Below are 21,585 nucleotides of genomic sequence, written 5' to 3'. Positions count from 1 at the left end.
AACCACAAATGTTGCTGTAAGTGGTTACTTTTGAACTCACTGGGAAAAAACATCCAAATTATGTTTATCAAGCAATTTGAATGTAATGTATGTAAATAAGTTGTGCTTGATCCATGTGACAGTTTGGACATCTGGAGTCCACACAGACTGCAGTAATTTACAGTCGTTCTCTGGTGGATGTTTATAGCTGGTGAACCATTTGATAGTTTAAATGTGCCTGAATTTAAAATCCTGTCTTTCACTGAAAGTTATAGCATGTTTAGTGAAGTGACAGGAAAAAACATAGCTAAATCTTGGAAACGAGATATGAGAATGCTCTTTGCAATTTGAAGTGAATGTTTAATCACCTGCTTCATGCAGGTCACAGGATAAGATAAAGCAGAAATAATGTGGGAAGATATGCAGCTTTAAATTTCCATAACACAGCGGTTGTTTCCAAGTAAGGCAGTCATCTGAAATTCAGCTTAAGCTGCATATTTAAAAAAAAAACACACATCAAAGTCATAAATTTGCACATTTTTGAGTAGAATTTATGTTAGGTGTTAAAAACATTAGTTATATCTATTAGGAACACAGTCTTTGCTGTTTCATTTCCATCCATCATGCATGCTTGATGATTATTATATAAATATTTGCTGTTGCACTAGTTGTGGAATAAATAGTTTTTAGTTTGAATGACACTGGTGATAAAAAATGGGACTCAGCTACATAATGAACTGTTTATAAAAGCTTACAACTTTAGCATAAAGGACTGGGCTAAAGACATGTTAAAGCTGGATTTATTAACAATCAGAGGAGTTATGTCACATCCTTTAACTAGTCTATTGTCAGTGCATTTACAAACTAAACAAGACTGGCACATCTTAAATAGAAATGATGATGGTGAAATACTTTTAAAGGTAGAATTCATGTCTTAGATTTTCTTTTTGTTCCATAACTAAACATTTGGAATTAAAGCAATTTTTTTCTGTCAGTTGATCTTAATTACCATTCCTGGAGACATTTCAGTATAAAGTGACAAATTTTGAGAATCCAGCAACCATAACCACACTCCAATAGTACACAGCTGCAGGATTGTAGACAATTTGCAACTGACCTCTTTCAGTTTTACAATGTCTGAGTTGCAGCAGTGATGCAGTCCAGGCCACAGATCATCGGGCAGCAAGAAAAAAAACATTGTGTGACGATGATCTTGAGAGCTGATACTGAAAAACTGCCAGATAAGGAAGCTGCTCAGTTTAATGCAGTGTGACCCTTAAAGTTGGTTATTGTGTGTATTGCTTATGCCACAGCCAAGCTGCTAGTCCATATTGATGTTACCAGTGACTTTTACTTGTTCTTTACTCAAGTTTTAGTCTACAATCAAGTCTACAATCACAAAGCTTTTTTTTTTTTTTGAGTCATTGATTGAATAGGGAAGGGATGGAAAGGACAATGGGCTAAATTAAAGACTGTCAAGAGTGCTATAATTCTGTTCAGCTCTATAAAGTTGTAATGCTGGAAAGCAAGTAAATTGGCCTCTAGAGCTATAATTTGATAATTTTATTTGTCTGTTTCTGTACTTGCCTCAGCAGGGTTGCAAAGAAAGGTCTCTTTTGGTGGGTTTTTTTTTAAGTGTAAATATACATCATGACTGTTAATTATACATCACTAATATGTTGATTCTTACCTCATAATCTTTATAATTAAGCTTTAGTAAAGACATTATCGACACTGGCTGTCTATCAAGAAGAATACAAGTGTGTTAATCTGAGTTGTATTTGATGTTGTTCATGGTTTAGAGATTGCATTTGTGCGTGATGAAGCCAGTAATTCCCTCACGCTTTTGCATTTCCAGAGGGATGTCCACACAGTAACACATAATAGACATGTGCCTACCTGACTACTTTGTACACAGGTAAGGGAGGGACACTTGGCTTCACTGCAGACCCCAGCCAGCTGAAAGGGGAGATGTACCACACTGCTCTAAAGAAAAGCTCCCAGGGTTTCGGGTTTACTATTATAGGAGGTGACCGGACAGATGAGTTTCTACAGGTGAAAAATGTGCTAAGCGACGGCCCTGCTGCCCAGGACAACAAGATGGCATCTGGTGAGCAAACCTATGTATTCATACTTTTTTTGTGCCAAAACTTGGTAACTAAAAGGACAAGAGTGAGCAGGGCAGCACATTAAAATTTCATTTAGCTGGCAGGAAGATCCATGAGTTTATAACTGCTAATTTCTGCAGTATTACAGAAAATTCTTTTGCAGTTTAGTTGTACCCAGTGGGTACATGCTGCACGTAGCGGTGTTAATTTTACCTGTGCCGTATTGATTTAACATGACCCTGTCCTATGAAGGCAATAAAAACACTATTAATAGCATACTTTAATAGCAACCAATCTGAGATTGGTAGGTGTGATGCTTTGAGCTCTGTAAGCATGTTTATATAGTCTTGTGAAAAAGAAAGCACACAATCTTTTAATTCTAAGGCTTTATAGAATGTATCTAAAAGAAAATCCATCTGTTCCCTGCGAGGTCTTAAAATGAGGTAAATACGACAACACATAACTTATAATAATGAGTCATCATTTATTTAACTAAACCCAAGTCAAAGTGTAATGTGAACCGTCTGAAACACTAAGATTCAACAGGTTGTAGAACCACCTTTTTATGGCACTAACTTAAGCGATTGTTGTTTTCTTTGTGATGTTCCTCATTTTCTAAATTCGTTTGGAAAAATTTTGGTCCACTATCCTCAACATGATGCTTTAGTTCATTGAAGATTATGTGTATTCATAAATGCACACCTCTCTTTAGGTTTTGCCACAGCATTTTAATTTGGTTTGGGTCTGGATTTGATTTAGCCATTGCAACACCTTCATTCTTTCAATTTTTCGACATTTTGTTGTAGTTTGCTGCTGTGCTTGGAATCATTGTCCCAAATGAAGCATGACCCTATTTCAGCCAAGCTTTAGCTGTCAAAGACAGATGGCCCTCAAGCTTTGGTATACAGAGAAGTTCCAAATATCTGGAATATGTGGCTGCATAACAAGCCAAAGTCATGACCCTTCCGCCATGCTTGACAGCTTGTAAAAGATGTTTGTGCTGAAATCTGTGTTTGGTTTCCACCAAAGGTGCCACTATGGATCATTGCCAGAAATCTCCACTTTGGTCATATCTGGTCAAAGGACATTGGGCCTCTCTCACTAGCCATTCTTAAAAATAAATTTGTTCTTTAATCCTACTTGCAAACTTTTCACAAATATTGTGGCACTCGTGAAAATCTTCATAACTTGGATTTGTTCTTAAGATCAAATCTGATGAGCACTCAGGAGTACTCATACTAACATTTGAGTGCTGGTATGTTTGAACAAAGTCAGTATTTGTGTTGTCTTCTGCTGTTCAGCTAATTAAAATACAATATTAATATTACAGCAATGTTTTTAAATTACCTTTTGGGCATATATTAAGCATTTTGGGCGGCTGTAGCTCAGGAGGAAGAGCAGTCGTCTTTCGACTGGAAGGTAGGCGGATCAATTCCAGGCTTCCACTGACTACATGCTGAAGTGTCCTTGGGCAAGACACTTAACCCCACATTGCCTCCCGATGTGCCTATCGGGGTGTGAATGTGTGTGTGAATGGGTGAATGTGATAAGTAGTGTAAAGAGCTTTGAGTGGTCAAACTGGCTGGAAAAGCGCTATATAAGTACAAGTCCATTTACCATTTGTTATTTTTAAATAAATTGTAAGATATTGCATATCATGTCCTAACATTATAAATTCCCTCAAAGAAAGATTTTTCATTCATTTCATGCATTCAAGTACAAGTCACAGCCAAGGTGGGATTTAATACAATTGCTGGTCTTCTTAAATCCATCGGTGCAATAGACTGCATACATGTGCACTTTAAAGCACCCTTGCCAGATCCGCTCAAACAGCCACAAGAATATTACTCCATAAATGTCCAAGTCAGTTAAGACTCCCAGAACCAGAATGTGGGTTTTAATAACTCTTTAGCCGCGGCACCAAAAGGATGTGCAGCTTGACCAACAACTGCTGTCCAAGTTTGGGAGTAATTCCTTTTCCATTTGCACGTAAAGTTGCTTTTATATGATTGGAAGCTCACTGTGTGATTATTCATAACCATGTGTATTTTTTTTATTCATTCTTTGGGCATTGTGTTTGTTACTTTTCCGAGTCTGTTTCACTGTTGTCTCTGTCTGTTTGCACATAGTTTGACCTTTTATGTTCAGTCTCGAGCGTTTACTAATGCAAAATAGGGCCAGATGACACGTCTTTTCAATTCATGGAGAGATCAACATTCACAAATATAAGGGGAAAGATACAAACAACTTTGCGCTCAACAAACACTTTCATGAGTGTAAGGGGTTTAAACAAAAGTCTTGAGCACAACTTAAGAACAAATTTCAGAAGATATTTGTGAATGAGGCCCATTGTTCCAAACGTCTTGGTTTTTTTATAAGTCTGCAAACCTAGGCCATGCTCCCAAGTTCTTCATAGACAGAAGAAAGTTTTTCCTGGTAACATTTCAAGCCATACAAATAAACCATTCTAACTCAGTGATTTTCTAATTTGATTATTATGAACATTAACATTTCACATGCTAACTAAGGCCTGTAGAGTCTGTTTCTTTTTTTTTTTTAGCATTTTTACATTATCTATGACTATCCTGACACATGAGACTCTAGATTCGAAAGGTGTATTTACTTTTTCCCATGTGCTTGAGCTTGTGAATGTGTGTATGTGTGTAAAGGTTACAGTAGTATGATGTGACAGAAATCAACATCCTGATCTGAGCTCTCTGTTATTATAGCAGGGAGTACTGTTCAGGGCTGCTCAATAAGTAGAGAAGGGACAAAAATGAAGTAGGCGTGAATGAGATAAAGGGAAATGGAACTAGCACAGGGAGCTGCCAAAATGAAAATATGAGAGAGCAGTAAGGAGGAAAGGGACGTTTCAGAGGAAAGATACACCTGACAAAGGAAGCAGAAAGTGTTTTAGAAGAATGTGGAGAAGTGATGTCTCGATTAAGTATCAGAGAAGAAATTTCTTTTTGTCATGTTTCTCCTTTTTTTCTCCCATTTTTCAGGTGATGTAATTGTTGAAATTAATGGCATGTGTGTTCTGGGAAAGACACATCCTGAGGTGGTGCAGATGTTCCAGTCTATTCCCATCAACCAATATGTGGACATGGTTCTTTGTCATGGCTACCCTCTTCCTCCTGACGTTGATCTAGACAGCGATGATCCTCTTCCTCCTCCGCCTCCACCACCAGGCAGTCAGCCCCAGCAGGTTCTGCATGGAGGAGAGGTGGTGACAGCCGTCCCCTTGATCAACGGTCAACCACTGCTGGTGAAAGGTGATGTCCTCCATGGTTCCTCACAGGAGCTCCACTATGTTACTACTGATGCCAGCGGTCGACCTGTTGTGGCTGCCCTGCCCAATGGGAGGCAGCCAGAGCGGGGGGAAGGGGCCATAGCAATGCTTCAGCCAGAGCTGGTAAGTGTGCCACTGGTCAAGGGACCAGGAGGATTTGGTTTTGCCATCGCAGACTGCCCTCTTGGCCAGAAAGTGAAGATGATCCTGGATGCACAGTGGTGCCGCGGTCTACAAAAAGGAGACGTCATTAAGGAGATCGACAGGCAAAATGTCCAAACGCTTAGCCATGCGCAAGTGGTGGACATCCTTAAAGACTTACCAGTGGGCAGTGAGGTGAACGTGCTGGTGCTACGAGGAGGTGAGAAGCCAACATACAGTATATATAATTTGTTTGTACTTGGCTGATTTTCCATGCTGTTGTTTTTTTCTTGCTACTATAATGTTTTCCATTTCATTCTACCTACATTTTGCTTTTACTCTTTTATGTAGTATCGTGTGTTACATAATTTGCTATCACTTCCAATGCAACTACAAACTGTGGTGAGGTGAGGAGGTGCAGTTGCTTACTTGGGGACACTGACTAATGACACGTTATTGTTCAGTAAAATTCTGGGTAATGACACCGTAGTTTGTTTTATTAACTGGATTGATCCAACTGCATGTCTCTACACCTGGTGCAGATGAGGATCAGATTTAGTCTGTCAGAGCTTTATTTCATGTCATCACATGCAGCTTTTTTTACTTATGCAAACTGCACAACCCAAGCATTCCTCCTCTGAGCCTTCACTGGAACCGCCTCTGTTTATGACGACTCCCAGTGAAGCATATCGTTTTCTGTTACAAGCCTGAGAGCAGGAATTACATAAATATGGGGATGTGCTTGATTCCAAGCAGCAGAGGGAGGAGGGTAGGCACCCTTCAAATGTCTCCTGCTTCCATCTTTGGCCGCCCGAGGGAATCACTCCGCAAGTTGATGAACCCCAGATTAGCTTTGATCATCAGCAGAGCGCAAGGGATTTCTTCTTGCCCCTATATCCATGGCCTCTTAAAGATCCATGGCTAAACAGCTATAGCGGGAGAGTACTCTGGGGCCTCCTCCCCATAGCCATGCCTGAACCCTTTTCCTTCATCTGCCAAGCATCCCTGCTACTCACACTCACTGGTGTGCCACCATTGCCACGTCCTGCTCCAGTGATGCACTGCATTTCTCTACAGTTATAAATGGCCTCAGCTTAACCTAGCCTGCACAACCGACGCACTAATGCCAGCTTGAAACCTCATTAGACAATGTCCTTTGACTTGGAGGAGAAAGAACTGAGTTTAATTCTTGGTAAAGACAGGTGTGGTTGGGTGTGTTTCAGGTGTGTAGCATACTATTCATTTCATGTCTTTGGTGACTGTTGTGCTGGATTAGAAATTTCACAGTGAAGCATAAAAATGTGGCTGTGCCTCTCCTTTTACAGTACATCAAGCTCCATTAACCTCTCATCAGACCAAGTGTTAGTCCAAGCCCAGAGGATTGCAGGCTCCAAAGGAGTATGTTAATTCGATTAACACAAGTAGTTGAAAAGAAGGGAGGACGGGAGGGGGCTGTGCAAGATGATCTATAGGGAACTATCTGAGTGCTCGAGATGAAACGCTGATGTACTGTACGGTTAGCAGAGACACGAAGGGAGTTATCAGCCATGGAATTACATGCATGAATCTCTCATGACCTCACCCGCTTTCTTAGCTTTACATTCACTTTACAGTATGTACCCAGCTCTTCAGGACATGTGCTACTTTTATTATTGCATATGTATCTTAAGTCTCATGGATGGATGAATATTTTCTAATGGAGCATTTTTTAGTGAGCACCCCTGTTGAGTTGTGAGTAACTCCCTGATAAATTTTTCAGCTCACTGCTGCTGTTTCATAGTCAGAGAGGCAGTGCCATCTGGTGGATGGTGATTCAGGTGACGGTTGTTCCAAAACATACCACATTTTTAACTAAATTCCTATTCCTTGTCTTTGTCTCTCTGCAGGTCAGACATCCCCTGTTAAGACTCTAAAGCCTGTGAGTAAAAACATGTCTTTTCCCACATTCTTCACTATTGTTTCCCACTGGAGACTTATCCTTCAATTTAATTTCAAAGTGTTTTGTCCTTCAGCTTAACTAGTAAGCCTCTGTTGCGTCAAATTAAATGATAGCAATAAATTTGAATATTGATTATGTTTCTGGGTGCCTTCTTTTGTTTGGTCTCCAAAACAGTCTCTAATTACTTTCTTTGCTATTCATATTCTTTGGGCTATTGTCTGGGGATTGCAGTGGTAATGAGGCATGGCTGAGCCTCTTTAGATATGAGGGTATTATTAATACAGCGGTTTTAGATAAAGAAGTTGTCCTTTCTTCCTGAAGAGGTCTGCCACAGCCTTTGGGAAATCTTTACTTTCTCCCTTGGATTTTATATTACATCCAAATCCCAGTGCTTAGCCTTCAAAACAATAGGAGGAATATCAAGTGAAAAAGGTCTATGTTATTAAAAAAGGCTAGTGAAGTGACCTTTTCTACCTTTCTAATCTTTTACCATTAGATGCGCTTCCGCATGTCTAAGATAATGAAATGCTGACAAATGTGAGATGTTCTCTGTAGATTTGTGATATAAAAAGAGGAAGGAAAAAAAAACTGTAAAGATTATGAAGTTACAAAAAAATAATGAAGCTTTAAGTAGCATGCTGTTGTGACTGGTCCTGTATTTGTTGTCAGAGACAGGAAATGACAGCCAGCACAGAAACTTTGGATTGTATAACTGATGCAGCACCCCAGGCCTTGCCTTACCATTCCAACACGAGCACCCTTCGCTCCTCTGATTCCCCCAAGCGAGAGCCCACAGAGATGTACTTAAAGTCAAAAGCCCTGCTTGAGAGCAGACGTAAGTGCTTACCAACATCATTCATTCATACAAGCTGTTTTGTAACATTTGGTCCTGTACCAATTGAAACCTTGATATTGCACTATGGCACAAAGGTGATGGATGGTATTATTCATTCACAGAGCCTCACACCAAAGACATAGATGTTTTTCTGAAGAGAGATATTGAAACAGGCTTTGGATTTCGTGTTTTGGGAGGAGAAGGTCCACAACAGCCAGTAAGTATATATAACTGGTTTGTAACTTTCTTTTTTTTCGTTAAGAAAAAAGCATATATATATATATATATATATATATATATATATATATATATATATATATATATATATATATATATATATATGCTCAGCTGATATGACTGAGTACACACTCCTGCAGGTCACAACCTTTGCTTTCAAACCAATCAATCTGGATTGGTTTGAAAACAAAGCCTTCCCTGTCCTTTTTTCTCTCACATGTACTCACAAATCGCTGAATATTAAGCTACACTGAATTTATGAATAAGCAGTAATAAAGTTATCTTTAGAAAATAAGCCAACTAAACACTTTGTTTAAGGAACCTTGACTTTCTGTCAGCAGGCTTTGTTGTTTCCTTGGACATAATAAATTAACAAGACTTCACAGAAGTAATATAAACTCTTCCATGCAATCATTTCCTGCTTTTATTCATAAAAAGAGCATTAAGTTATAGGCCATAGTTTGTTATTTATTTTAAACTCTTAGAGACGAAACTGAGCTTAGTTAGCTGGTACCAGTTGGTTCACTCTCTCTGATTGGTTCTCCACTGACACATCACATAATATCATGCTAGTAAACAGGTGGATACTGTACATAAGAAACATCTACTGTGAGGATTTGTATTCTAACATCGACAACAAAAAAAAGCCTGGGAATTTGACTGTGTAGAAATGTTGGAATTTAACATGCAAACTGTAGGAAACCTGAACTTTTAAGTGAATTTAAGAATTAGATAAGTGTGTTTATATGGAATTAGGCCATAAAGCTGGGGATAAGTACAGACCACTTTATTGGTAGGTCTCATATCTGTTATGCAACTATTATTTCTGTATTTTCAATGGTCACCTCCCTGTTTTTAACCCCATATCAGAATGTATTTCCCCAGGTGTACATCGGGGCGATTGTGCCCAATGGAGCTGCAGAGAAGGATGGTCGTCTCAGAGCTGGAGACGAGCTCATTGGCATTGACGGTGTGATAGTCAAAGGTCGTTCACACAAGCAAGTCTTGGACCTGATGACCAATGCTGCCCGTAATGGCCAAGTTATGTTGACTGTTCGTCGAAAGGTCATTTACAGAGGTGGGTCAAACTCCTGGATCAAAGCTTTTCAGTTAAAGCCTTTGAAGGATCTAACTTTGCTATGGCACATAGGACTTTTCTGACATAAAAAGTTTTATATTTTGATAGAAACAAGAGAGGTTTTATAATAATTTATATTTATAATAATGAAATGTTTGCCCAGTTCCCTCTCTACCAAGCTTCTTCTTTCATCATACAGGTTTTAGATCCTTCTGCTCCACTTTGATTTTGCCCGCATGTACACTAATGAAGTCAACACTGTTCTGTAAAAATTCTTGGGAAAGCAAACTTAAACACAAAAATACAAACAGGATTGCACAAATACACATCTGCGTTATTTCAAATTAGATGCAACAGATGAAGAAGCACTGGAGATGGCACCCGTGTTAGTGAATGGTTCTCCTAAGCTACCTCGCCTACCCATGCCCAGTGCACTGGATCACGAGTCTTTTGACATCACGCTCCACCGCAAGGACACAGAGGGGTTTGGATTTGTCATCCTTACATCCAAAAGCAAACCACCACATGGAGGTAAATCTTTTAGTTTGTCAGGTCTAGACTATTATATTGAAGTTTTGGTTCCTTGGTTGATGTAAGTTGATGCCTTTTGTGTTGATGTAAGATAAATTTCTTATTTCTCTACCATTTCAGTTATCCCTCACAAAATTGGCCGCATCATTGAAGGCAGTCCTACTGACCGCTGTGGCCTGCTGCATGTTGGAGATCGTATCTCAGCAGTCAACGGACGCTCCATCATTGAGCTGTCTCACAACGACATTGTTCAGCTTATAAAGGATGCAGGCAATGTTGTCACCCTCACTGTGGTTCCTGAGGATGGTAAATATCTTACCCACAACTGATTGTAATTATGATAAGTGGGTCCTGTGATTACCTTTGGGTTGGAAATTAGTTTAGAAGCCTTAGCAGCTAATCAAAGCAATCAATTCTTCAAATGATTAAAATATATACATAAAAGTTAAGAAAACAAATTTAAAAAAAGCCTGAATTGAGATGACTATAATGAAGACTCTAAAAACATGGATGATGCTCACACATATCAAAACATGGAGCTACATTTTAAATATGTCAATAAACTGATTATTTTTATTGGTTTTCATTAGCTTATTTCAAATTTGATAGCAGCAACTTGTTAAAAAGCAAAAGTTAGGGCAGCTGCCACTCTGTTGTATCATTACTTCTTTTAACAATAATTTGTTTGCGAACGAAAGAGAACAATTGAAGTCTTGAAAGAATATTTTCTCATTATTCCTGCTCCACTGTTTTTTCTCTTGCTGCTGAAAATGGGAGCAGCTTTAATTAAAAGGGAGATTTTACTGTTCACTGATTACAGTGTAATATCAAAATGTCTTTTAGAATACAAGGGCCCTCCATCTGGAGCAAGTTCAGCCAGGCAGAGTCCAGCTCTTCAACACAGAGCCGTGGGGCAAAGATCAGTGCTTCAGGATGAACGGTAAGGATCTGAAAGACAGAAAAGGGCAAAGCCGACAAAATGATATCAGTGTCAGAGTATATCAACTGATCTAAACTAAAGAACTATGTACAGGCATAGATGGCATAAGCAGGAAAGAACAAACAAACCTCTTTAACATGAAAACACTGCAGATTATGGTGATATTGCAGCAATGTATCTAATAATCAAACACTTTGACCTACCAACCTTAGCCATATGCTTGTGATACCACAAAGTGGTAATTAACATATAATAGCTGCAGGAAAGGAAGAGGGGCTGTTCAAATAAAAAGCAAAAACTGCAAATTTCACCAGTGCAATGAACTAACAAGTAAATAACAAAGTATATAGCACAGAATGGATACAGTACACAATTAATATATCCGTGAATATCCACCTTCCACCATTAAAATTCTGTTTTATCATTTATAAAATGGCCTTTTTTTTTAGTTGCTGGCTTGCAACCTTCTGTTTCCAGCAATTATCGTAGAACAAACAGGTCTGTTGCTTGTTGCAGTTATAACCTGGATCTAGAGGAGAAAAGAGAAGGAGTCAACTGGTCTGACCAGCAGGGAACGCTGTGTGTGACAGGACCCAACCAGGTAAAAATTATGGTCTTCATGTTGTTTCACCTGCTATTTAAACTCATAACTGCTAGATGCAACATATGGATATAAACAGCTATATTGAGCAATAATGCAGTTTATATCTCATGTACTGCTTAGCAAGCTGTTCACAATAGTATAATTCATCATACCTTTGTGTAACTTTCAGGTCATTCCTGAAAGGATGATTCAGAAAATTTGTAATCACAAGAAAAGCTGACTCTGGCATTACCAATTTTAAGGCAACTTTGTTCCATCAGATACTCATGATTTTATATATACAAAGTATAAAGGAGTTAAAAAAAGGAAAACATAGTATACTTCATTTTTTACTGAATATCTCTCAACATGCTACACCTTGACCTGACCCTTTATGTAGTCATAAACAAGCTTCTGGCAAAATACTGGCTGAACACTCTTCTCTGTGAAATAGTTAGACTTCAACTGGTAAATGGTTTACACTTATCTAATACCTTTTTAACCTTGCAAAGGTTTTGCTGTTCACTTTTCATTCGGTCATTCAACCATTCACAGAAACATTTTTTACATGATAAATGGTCCATGATCCATTCATGTATTGTGCCTCTTAACTGTCACTAGGCTATACATAGTGCTTTACAATGTGTTTCTCCTTCACCCATTCACACAAGCACTCATACACTCATTCAATTTCTATACCGCTTAGTCCAAATCAGGGTCACGGCAAAGCTGGAGCCAATCCTAGCAATTAGCAGGTGAAATGCAGGGTACAACCTGGACAACTTGTCAGTCCATTGCAAAGCTAACACAAAGATACTGTTTGGGTTTGTTTTGTTCCACCGCTATTTTCCTTGCAGCAAAACAGCCCCAAAGCATGATACAATCACCATCATGCTTGACAGTTGAGGTCACCATAAACAAACAACTCAATTGTTGGCATATCTGATCTTATCTTCTTTTTTTTTCCCATAACACCCCATGTGCAACCCACTCTGTATAGAAAGGACCGGCTCTTGCCATCAGTTTTTCATTTACTTTCATTTCACGGCAGACTTGTGCCTTGATAATGCCATCCAAACTAAATAACTCTCAGCTGAGGATCTCATATTAGCTCTTCCACAAGACCCTGGAAAAGTGACTGTATTTCCTCATAATATCACATAAAAGAACTGATGATGTTGGAATCAGCTGCTAGTCAGAAATAGCTCCAAAACACATCCCTGACTTAAATAAATCTAAGATCCTCATTCCAGCAGCATCATGTCAGTGATGAACGTAAACTATGAACAACACCTGTATTTGTGACAGTGTATCCGATTTTCTCCTGTTTGTAGGGTTGCCTGACAGTGGAGCTGGAAAGAAGTCCCAGGGGCTTTGGCTTTAGTTTGCGAGGGGGCACAGAGTACAACATGGGCTTGTACATCCTGAGACTTGCAGAAGATGGACCTGCTCTGCTGGATGGAAGAATCCATGTCCGTGCTCCTTTTATTAAAACATTATTAATAACATTTAATATCTAGAAATATACACCTCCAATCGAAAGTTTAGACACACTTACCTCTGGATCTAATGGCAAAGTGTGTCCAAACTTTTGACTGGTACTGTATATTTCTTTGTAACCACTTTAAGGTGCACTTGTGTAACTTTTAAAATATTACTATATTTCTGTATGAAAGGATGGGGCTAGTAACCACTAGAGGGTGCAACAGTAATTTATTCTTGCAACACTCAGTTGTACAAACAGCTGATTTAGCCTAAATGAGAATTATAATTTCAGGTTTACAGTAACAAAGAAAATGAGCATGTTGTCTAAAATCACAATTTTATCCATACTTATTTAGTAGTAAAATAATTTACCAGAAGATGGCTCTGTAACTGATCTTGTATTTTCTCTCTGTGGTTTGAATGTTCCCATTTGGATGGCATTATCATGTTTTCATTATGAGGATGAAATTGGAGATTCTGATGTAATCAAACAGATCAGAAGCTTTTTATGGAAATCACTGGTTTGACCTGCCAGACTGTGATCTCTGGGCATGACTTTGCCTATCCAAGTATGTCAAAACTGATTAGATCACGACAGACTGACATGCTTTATCTTGAGCTTTTTGTCATCTCCGCTAATAGAGGGTTCCTGTAGGGTATTACAAAGCTGTAATCATGTGTGGCATAAAGTTGACATTATTTGACGATGAGCTGCTTCATGTTTGAGTGTGCATGCATAGAATGCAGAGTGTAGTAGCTGTTCGCTGGTGTGTTTCTGGATTCTTTTAGGTTGGAGATGAAATAGTGGAGATTAACGGAGAGCCGGCTCGTGGCATTTCCCATACCCGGGCTATTGAACTGATCCAAGCTGGAGGAAACAAAGTGGTATTGCTGCTTAGACCTGGAGCGGGTCTGTCTCAAGATGGCAGTGAGTGCTATATTCAGACATGATGCTCTTGTGCAGTTTTATGATAGTTTGGCTTTATGAATTCAATGCTGTATAGTTATCCATTTAAGTATTATAACAATATATAATTTTTATATTATCAGTATAAATTAATAATGTAGCCTTAAAGGTACAATTATGATTAAGAATTTAAACTATGGTTTAATCCTATTTTATTGATATTAAATTAGTAAATTTGTCAGTACGAAGTTCAATGATGCAAAAATTAGATCTTTTGTTTGCTTTTTAAAGCAGCTTCTTCAGCTTTATTCACAGCTCTGCAAATTCAAGGCTTTTGGCCAGTTTAATTCCAAGCAAGTTCCTTGGTACAAAACTCTGGTATGGCTGAGGTGGCCATGACATGACTGAAAGCACACCACCCCCCTCTTTATTCTTCTAGCAGTTTTTGCACAGCCTAGAGTTGTGCCGTGAGTCACTGTCTTGCTGCAGAATAAAGTTAGGACTTGGTATAGTATGTCAGTGCAAAATGGCCCAATTTCTTCAGGCTTTACCTGCAGCAAACTACTGAAACTATTTTTTATCCATCCAATGACAAACATAAACACAACAGTTTGCACAAAAGAATCTAGACTTCTCTGTTTCAGTCATCAAACTGTAAAAAGTAATGTAAATGGTCCCCAGCCTGCTTCATTCACTTCATATATTGGGGTCATAATTGTGATTATTTTCTGTAAATTCTGCCATGTAAGTCAGTTTCCTGGAGCTGCCTTCAGACAGTTAATGCTGTTGAACGTGAAGCTGACACACCAATTTGACATAGATAAACTTATCCTCTGTAGAGGAACTCACCCAGGGCATCGCACTGCTGGGGAGGTCAGAGTGAAACCCAGTGAAGTGATGCAAAGTGACTGTGCTCTAAACTGTGCACACTGATAGTTTGCATATTTTGGTAAATGCTCCATAGGTTCATTTTCTTGTCTCAAAACTCTAAGACACCCTCTTGTTGGTTAAAAAAGTGAGAATTGAAATATATAGTGTCTGTAACATTAAACCTTGTGTAAGTGCCAAAATCATAAACACTCTCAATACTTGTTAATGACTGTGATTTGATTTCCTGGGAGCTTATTTTAAAGATCTGCCCTCATTACTTTCAATGCACTTTCTTTTACTGAGTTTTTTTTTTTTTTTTTTTTGTTGTTGTTGTTGTTGTTTTGTTTTTTTTAGCAATTTATTAAATTTCTAACAATCTGCTTCCTTTGACTCTTCTCTTGCCCCTGATGCAGGTAATACCACTTCCTCTTCTGCGTGCCAGTACACTGAGCACCAACACTAACATCATCACTACTTTGTCTGGTCTCTTCTCTTTAACCTTGGTAATTCTTTGCTATCCCACATTTTCCCTCTATTATTAACCCCTATGAAAATGTAACCTCATTTCTCTCTTTCACATCCTGAAATTACATTTAATGCTACATTTAATATTCACGTACCCATATGGTACCTCCATGTAAAATTGTGTGCCTCTCTTACAGATCAACGTGATCAAAAGCTCATTTCATCCAAAAGCTATTCCGAAGAGGTGTTTCTTTCTGACACATCACCCCAACACTCTCCATATCCTGCCGGGGCTTCCGTTTTTGTTTCCCCTCCCTTGTCTGGCAAATTGAAACATACTCACAGTTGTAGCATCAAATCCCTACCAGGCTGCGAGCCCCACCGCAGCAGGGGTTTAAGCTCAGTGGAGGAGATTGGAAAGCGGGCCGACATGGAGGTAGAAAGGCTTTGTCCTGTCTCCCATGATCAAATGAAGTTCTACCAGAGGCCCAGGTCCACAAAAGACTCCGGAGAGCTAAGCAGCCCAAAGAAAACAGGGAAGACATTTCCCAAAGCCAAAGAGCAACAACATAGTCCCAAAAAGACTGAGAGTCAGGCACAAGAAGCATTGCCTAGCAGCAGCAGAATGCTTCAGACACATTCAAAAATAAATACTGCAAACCCCAAGAAGTCTCAAGATGTGCAGCAGGTGGCTTCAACCCTTCAGCGCACAGAGCATCAACAAGGCCTTCATGGAAGATTAAAGGACTCATCCAGCAGAGAGAGCTTAGGTAATGAAAAGAAAAACCTTGAAGATGAGAATCCTAAGATAAGAAGATTCTCTCAAGTAAGAAGAGATAGGGCCAGGCCTGGCCGTGAGCAAGACAGTTTTAAAAGGAGAGTAGCAGGAGAGTTGCATCAACATAGGACATTGCCTAATGCAATAAGAGAAAGTGAGAAAGGCAAAGGCAAAGACTCAGGGTACCAAGATGTTAATGGCAAGGGCAAACCTACAGAAAACAGGAATGGGAGTAAAGACATTATTAACAAAGTGGAATCACTGTTTTTTGAAGGTATGAGGAGTAGAAAGGATTCTGTAGCTTTGCCAAAAGAGACAAAAGGGAGAGAAAGTAGATCATCAAACTCCAAAGAACATAGTAATAAAGAAGACTTTGTAGCCTCTGCAAACAGTTTTTCAGGGGCCCTCTGCAGCCCTCAAGGATCTGTTAGCCCAGGCCCTTGGAAAGTACCAAGCTTTGCCAAAATCCTCTCTGAAGAAGAAGTCCTCCAAGATCCTTTGTGAGGAAAGACTAATGAGCTGCGCCGTGGATTATTTAACAATATCAATGGATTGTTTGTCAGAGTTCTTCCATTTAAGAAAACATAAAAGGGAAGTGCATCAGTGTTCCACTTTCTTTATCTATGGACCATGGCTGGATTTGTATTTTGGGAGTCCTGTGGTATTACATGTGGCATGGAGTACTCCCCTCTGCCTTGTCAGTTGCTTCATCATCTTTTAATGCGGGACTTCACCACATGCGGCACGCTCGGGGCCTTGTCAGAGAAGACATTTTGAAATGTGAAATGTGCCAATCCTGGAAGTCTCCTCCGGAACAACAACTACCAACACTGCTTTACTCATTAAAACGCAATGACCCATATGCAAAGAAATGAAAAAGGCCCTGTCTTAGGTCAGTAGTGTACACCTAGTATGACTGTCATAGGGTTTCATTTTGCTCTCAGCCTCATTGTGGGATATTTGGACTCTCTTTTTCTTAAAGGTTTGCTCAACTGCATGCAGTCGTTCGTACTATTTGTTTTACTGCACGTGTTCTGCACATCGCTGAGGATGAACCAGTTTCTTGTTTATAATTCTCATTCTTTACACAGTTTTGAAATACAACTGAGCAAGCGTTTACCACTTCTTACTGTAGACTGTTCAAATGGTATCACCATGAAACATCTTCACACAAACAGCATCATTTAAAAGACCAGAAACTTGTGGATTGAGATCTTGTTTACCATGTGTATAATAACAAACCTGTGTGTAATTATTAAGATATTAGATGAAAATACTGTATGTACATGTAGCTGTACCAAACCATTCCACATTTTGATATAGAATTTAAAAATTGTCCCATGTTATTTGAGCTTTTCACCTTATTTCCATTGTACTTCAGTGGTTGGAGTTACTATGGATCTTTGTAGTTCATGACATGTATAGAGCATACATTCAAACTGCTGTACCAAATGTTTGCAGTCGCTCAAATTGTGTCTCATTGTGAAATATGATATATAGATATATATACATATATATGAATGTGTCATGTTTTACAGACGCTATATACAGATTTCCATTGCACTGCATCTGCCCTTGTAGCATAACCGAATGAGTTGATGTTCACTTGCTACCAATACATTGCTGGTATTTTATAATGTATTGGTATTATTATTATTTAATGGAGATATTACTTTTTGTTGAGGTTTACTGTTAAAGGCAAAAAAGTCTGTTTATGTATGCTTTCCGAGTTCTGAGTCATGTCCCTTTTTTTTATTTGGATATTGTGAAAAGAAAAAATAGGGTTTTAAGTGTATATATCCGTCTATTCTGCTGTGTAATTCTGTGCTAGGGTAGCTTTAAGGTTCGAGGCCAGAGAGTAATATTTTATTGATTTTTAACCATGCTGCTGATGTAAGCGAAGTCATTGAACATATTACAGGGTAATTGAGCAGATAGATGTAAAAAAAATGTACATGTGAGAGAAAAAATAGTCAAATAAAGGAAAAGGAAATTTCACACTTGCTCATACAGCTTACGAAATAACGAAGTATTCGGAAGAGCTCAGGGAACGCAGTATAGTAGCAAATATGTGAGTTATTAATTACAGCTGAATTGAGGTAAAAGTTTGTGATTGTCAAAAGGAGTTTTCAGTTTACAAATCTAGTAAGTTTTTGTGCAATAGTTTGGTTGGTACGAATGAGTAAACTCTTGAGTGTCGGATAAAGGCAGTTCACTCTGGCCCCGCATTAAATAATGCTCTTTTTATTGTATCTCCCCTGCACTGTTGTTCTCCTTGTATGTTTTTATTTTGACCATTTTGTATTTCATCTCTGCATCATACTGTGGCCTTGCATTGCTTCATTAGAAAGAAAAAAAACTATCCTTGTGGTATCTTCTACATTCTTTAGGAACCGTAGATGTAAATGTTTGTACATTGTACAGCACCTTTATAAATACTTGCTGAGTGCTCTTTTGCGGAGAAAAAAAAATAGAGGTATATGAAATTGCTCTATTATTTTTTTATGTAAAAAAAAAGAGAGAAAATATTTAAAATGGATTGAAAAGGGTAGGTTATGACCTTAACATGGTATTATGTTCATGCACTGAAAATAAAGTTTTGCTGAAAACATCTTTTTCTTTGATCTTTTTCACTCATAAAAAGCAATGTTATTATTAGAACCTTGTTATTCCGATTTTTAATGACAGATCAATTAACCCTACTGATCTACAAAGAAAGATGAAGCATCATGGTGGAACACTGGTGTCTAGATTCTGAGCAGGTCAGAAGGAGGAAGACTTCTGATGAGGCTTCTTGGGGGCATCAGGAAGATGGGGAGGAAACGCGTTGCATGAAAGTCAGGTTGGACTGGTGAATGATGAAACAGAGGCGAGATTTAAAAGGACAAGGATCATGCTGAGAGACCCACAAAGTGTTTGACAAGAAAACCTGAGTAACGATATCAGAATTAAGGATAAGTAAGGTTTGGCAGTGTGGAAAACTGGAAATAATGAAGAGCAGCTTGTGAAAATCTGACACGCCAGGTTATAAGAACAGATGTGAGGGAATACATCTTCCACATCAAACCTATTCTAAAGCATCATTAGTGTACCAGCATGCCAAAAACAAAGGCATAGCTGTTGACAGATTAATCATTTATGTCTTGTTTGTGGATTTGTTTGTTGCACATCGAAAACAAAGCAGCATAAGTTGCTGTCGCCATGGTAGATTTCTAGTTGTCATGGTAGTCAGCAGAGCTAAAAAGAACCACTTATTTTTCTTTTAATTACAATATGTGTGAAACCAAGGGATGGTATACGGCATGGGTGGATTTTTATTTCTAATTTTGGTACAGTCAATGATTGAAAAAGAATAAAAAGTTAATGAAAATAGTGAAAAAATAAAGCATTTTTATGTCACCAGTTTTCATTCATAGGATAGATTCTCTGGTATATTTTCCAGTCATTGCATATTTACTGCTGCACTGAATAGCAAGGGAACACCAGCTTGTTCTTGTTTTGTAGTTTTTGACTATGCAGTTCCTCTTTTTAGCACTAGATGTCACTAACTTTCAGTTAAATGATTATAGTATGGTGAGGTTGCAGGTGTTCAGATGTTTTAAAGCAGGGGTAGCCAACGTTGGTCCTCGAAGGCACCAATCCGGCAGGTTTTCCAGATTTCCGTGCTCCAACACACCTGACTTAAACTAACGAGTCATTGTGAAGATCCTTATAGGCTGTTGGATCTATTTAATTTGAGTCAGGTGTGCTGGAGCAGGGAAATCTGGAAAACCTGCCGGATTAGTGCCCTCGATGACCAACGTTGGCTACCCCTGTTTTAATGCTTGGTGCATCTTAGGTTGGTTTTCTGAGTTAGGTTTGGTGTTGGGCAGGTTTTTAGCTGTTTTTGTACTATGTACTTCATCACGAGAAAGCCTGCAGTACAACAAATGTTTTTGTTTGTTTTGTTTTTTTTTCCTAGAAAAAAGTGTGAAATTACTGAATCTCAAAAACTCTACCCAAAGGGGAAATGCAGAGAAGTGTCTCTACAATTAACCTCTTCTTGCCCTAATGTGTAGCCTTATGGAAAGAAATATTTTTTGCACACGCACGCACACAAGAAAAGAAAATTAAAGAAATGTGAGAAATAAAAAGCTGTGATTTTGTGATTTACATCACATTGTTAGTATGTCTAAAAAACAGGTAAATTATGCACTCTTAGGTTTGTATAAGGAGCTTTGGAAACATATTTTCCACATTATCAGACATGAAGAGAAGCAGATGCATTCTTACAGCTGTTGAGAAGGGAGGTTTCCTAATCATTCACTTGGACAGGGTGTTCAGAGAGATAAGAAAAGCAGGCTGTACCAGCTCAATCAACAACCTCTAATTTTAGCCTTTTTTGTGTTCACAGTTTTTTACAAATCACATTTTATTGACTTTCTATCATATTTTTATGTGATTCCCTCCCAAACTTGAGAGGCCCGAAGCTTCTTTGAGTGTTACTTTTGAGTGATGTAATGTGTGTGTTTCACCCCAACTATTCCTCTGGTGTTTTCTTTCCATGGTATAAAAAAAAACACTAAAAAGTTAATTCACAGGTCACAAAAGTTTGTTAGCTTTTTGTTGCCCTGTTTCTAGGTAATACTCTGAAGGTTACTCCAGCAACACACTGGGGTGGTGGAAAGACATGGTCCCTGTCAACAGAGTTGTGGTTAAAAATGGGTGGTGGATTCCTTGGAATTTAGCCTAGTGTGTGTGTGTGTGTGTGTGTGTGTGTGTGTGTGTGTGTGTGTGTGTGTGTGTGTGTGTGTGTGTGTGAGTGAGTGTGTAAAGTATTGAGGAACTCCTTTTGCAGGGGAATGTGCAGCCTCTTGTATCCATGACAATACCCGAAACCACAGACAGTATTTTGACCCAGACTTTTTTTGTGGGGTGTTTTAAAAGGAGAAGCATGTGCATAATGTCCTTCTTAAATGAATCAGTAATGAAAATAATTAATCTCTTTTCTACCACATTAATATATTGTGTATTGGATGATATAATGATATACGCACAGCCTTTATTAAATCTGATAAAGGTTACACCCATAACTTCCCCATTTTTGCCAGCACAAAAATCCTCTGCCTCTGAAAGGCTGGACCAACGCTGGACTTATTAACAGATGCCACACTTCCTTTTTTTAATCTTTCAAATTAAGATAAATCAGTATTTTGTGTTTCGTGTGTTTGAGTGCAATTTCCTTGGCATGTGAGTAAAACTATAAGGGTAAAAATCCACAGGTCAGGCCATTCTATTAAAATGCATTATGGATAGATAGATAGATAGATAGATAGATAGATAGATAGATAGATAGATAGATAGATAGATAGATAGATAAATAGATAAATAGATAGATAGATAAACTTATTTTTAAAAAGTATTGGCATTTGTGATAT

General features: G+C 38.5%; 1 protein-coding gene across 3 annotated transcripts in view; it reads left to right on the top strand.

Annotated features, from left to right (window-relative positions):
- Window positions 1-18,779, top strand: part of LOC121636218 (membrane-associated guanylate kinase, WW and PDZ domain-containing protein 3) — a 148,124-nt gene extending 129,345 nt beyond the window's left edge. The window contains exons 9-22 of one of the 3 annotated variants that reach the window (XM_041979518.1): window positions 1,898-2,089; window positions 5,093-5,740; window positions 7,407-7,438; window positions 8,129-8,294; window positions 8,417-8,511; window positions 9,402-9,609; window positions 9,958-10,140; window positions 10,261-10,446; window positions 10,984-11,080; window positions 11,597-11,681; window positions 12,998-13,135; window positions 13,938-14,076; window positions 15,339-15,428; window positions 15,588-15,706. In XM_041979518.1, the coding sequence (XP_041835452.1) occupies window positions 1,898-2,089; window positions 5,093-5,740; window positions 7,407-7,438; window positions 8,129-8,294; window positions 8,417-8,511; window positions 9,402-9,609; window positions 9,958-10,140; window positions 10,261-10,446; window positions 10,984-11,080; window positions 11,597-11,681; window positions 12,998-13,135; window positions 13,938-14,076; window positions 15,339-15,388 (2,219 nt within the window). In that variant the 3' untranslated portion in view covers window positions 15,389-15,428; window positions 15,588-15,706. Of the gene's footprint in view, window positions 1-1,897; window positions 2,090-5,092; window positions 5,741-7,406; window positions 7,439-8,128; window positions 8,295-8,416; window positions 8,512-9,401; window positions 9,610-9,957; window positions 10,141-10,260; window positions 10,447-10,983; window positions 11,081-11,596; window positions 11,682-12,997; window positions 13,136-13,937; window positions 14,077-15,338; window positions 15,429-15,587 lie in introns of all 3 variants that reach the window. The other 2 variants (XM_041979516.1, XM_041979517.1) reach the window with 2 other exon arrangements.
- The last annotated feature ends 2,806 nt before the right edge of the window (window positions 18,780-21,585 follow it).

This window comes from Melanotaenia boesemani, chromosome 3 (assembly GCF_017639745.1).
Source record: "Melanotaenia boesemani isolate fMelBoe1 chromosome 3, fMelBoe1.pri, whole genome shotgun sequence".
Lineage (NCBI taxonomy): Eukaryota > Metazoa > Chordata > Actinopteri > Atheriniformes > Melanotaeniidae > Melanotaenia > Melanotaenia boesemani.
Note: the sequence above shows the minus strand (reverse complement) of the source record. Positions and strands in the feature narration are given on the sequence as shown.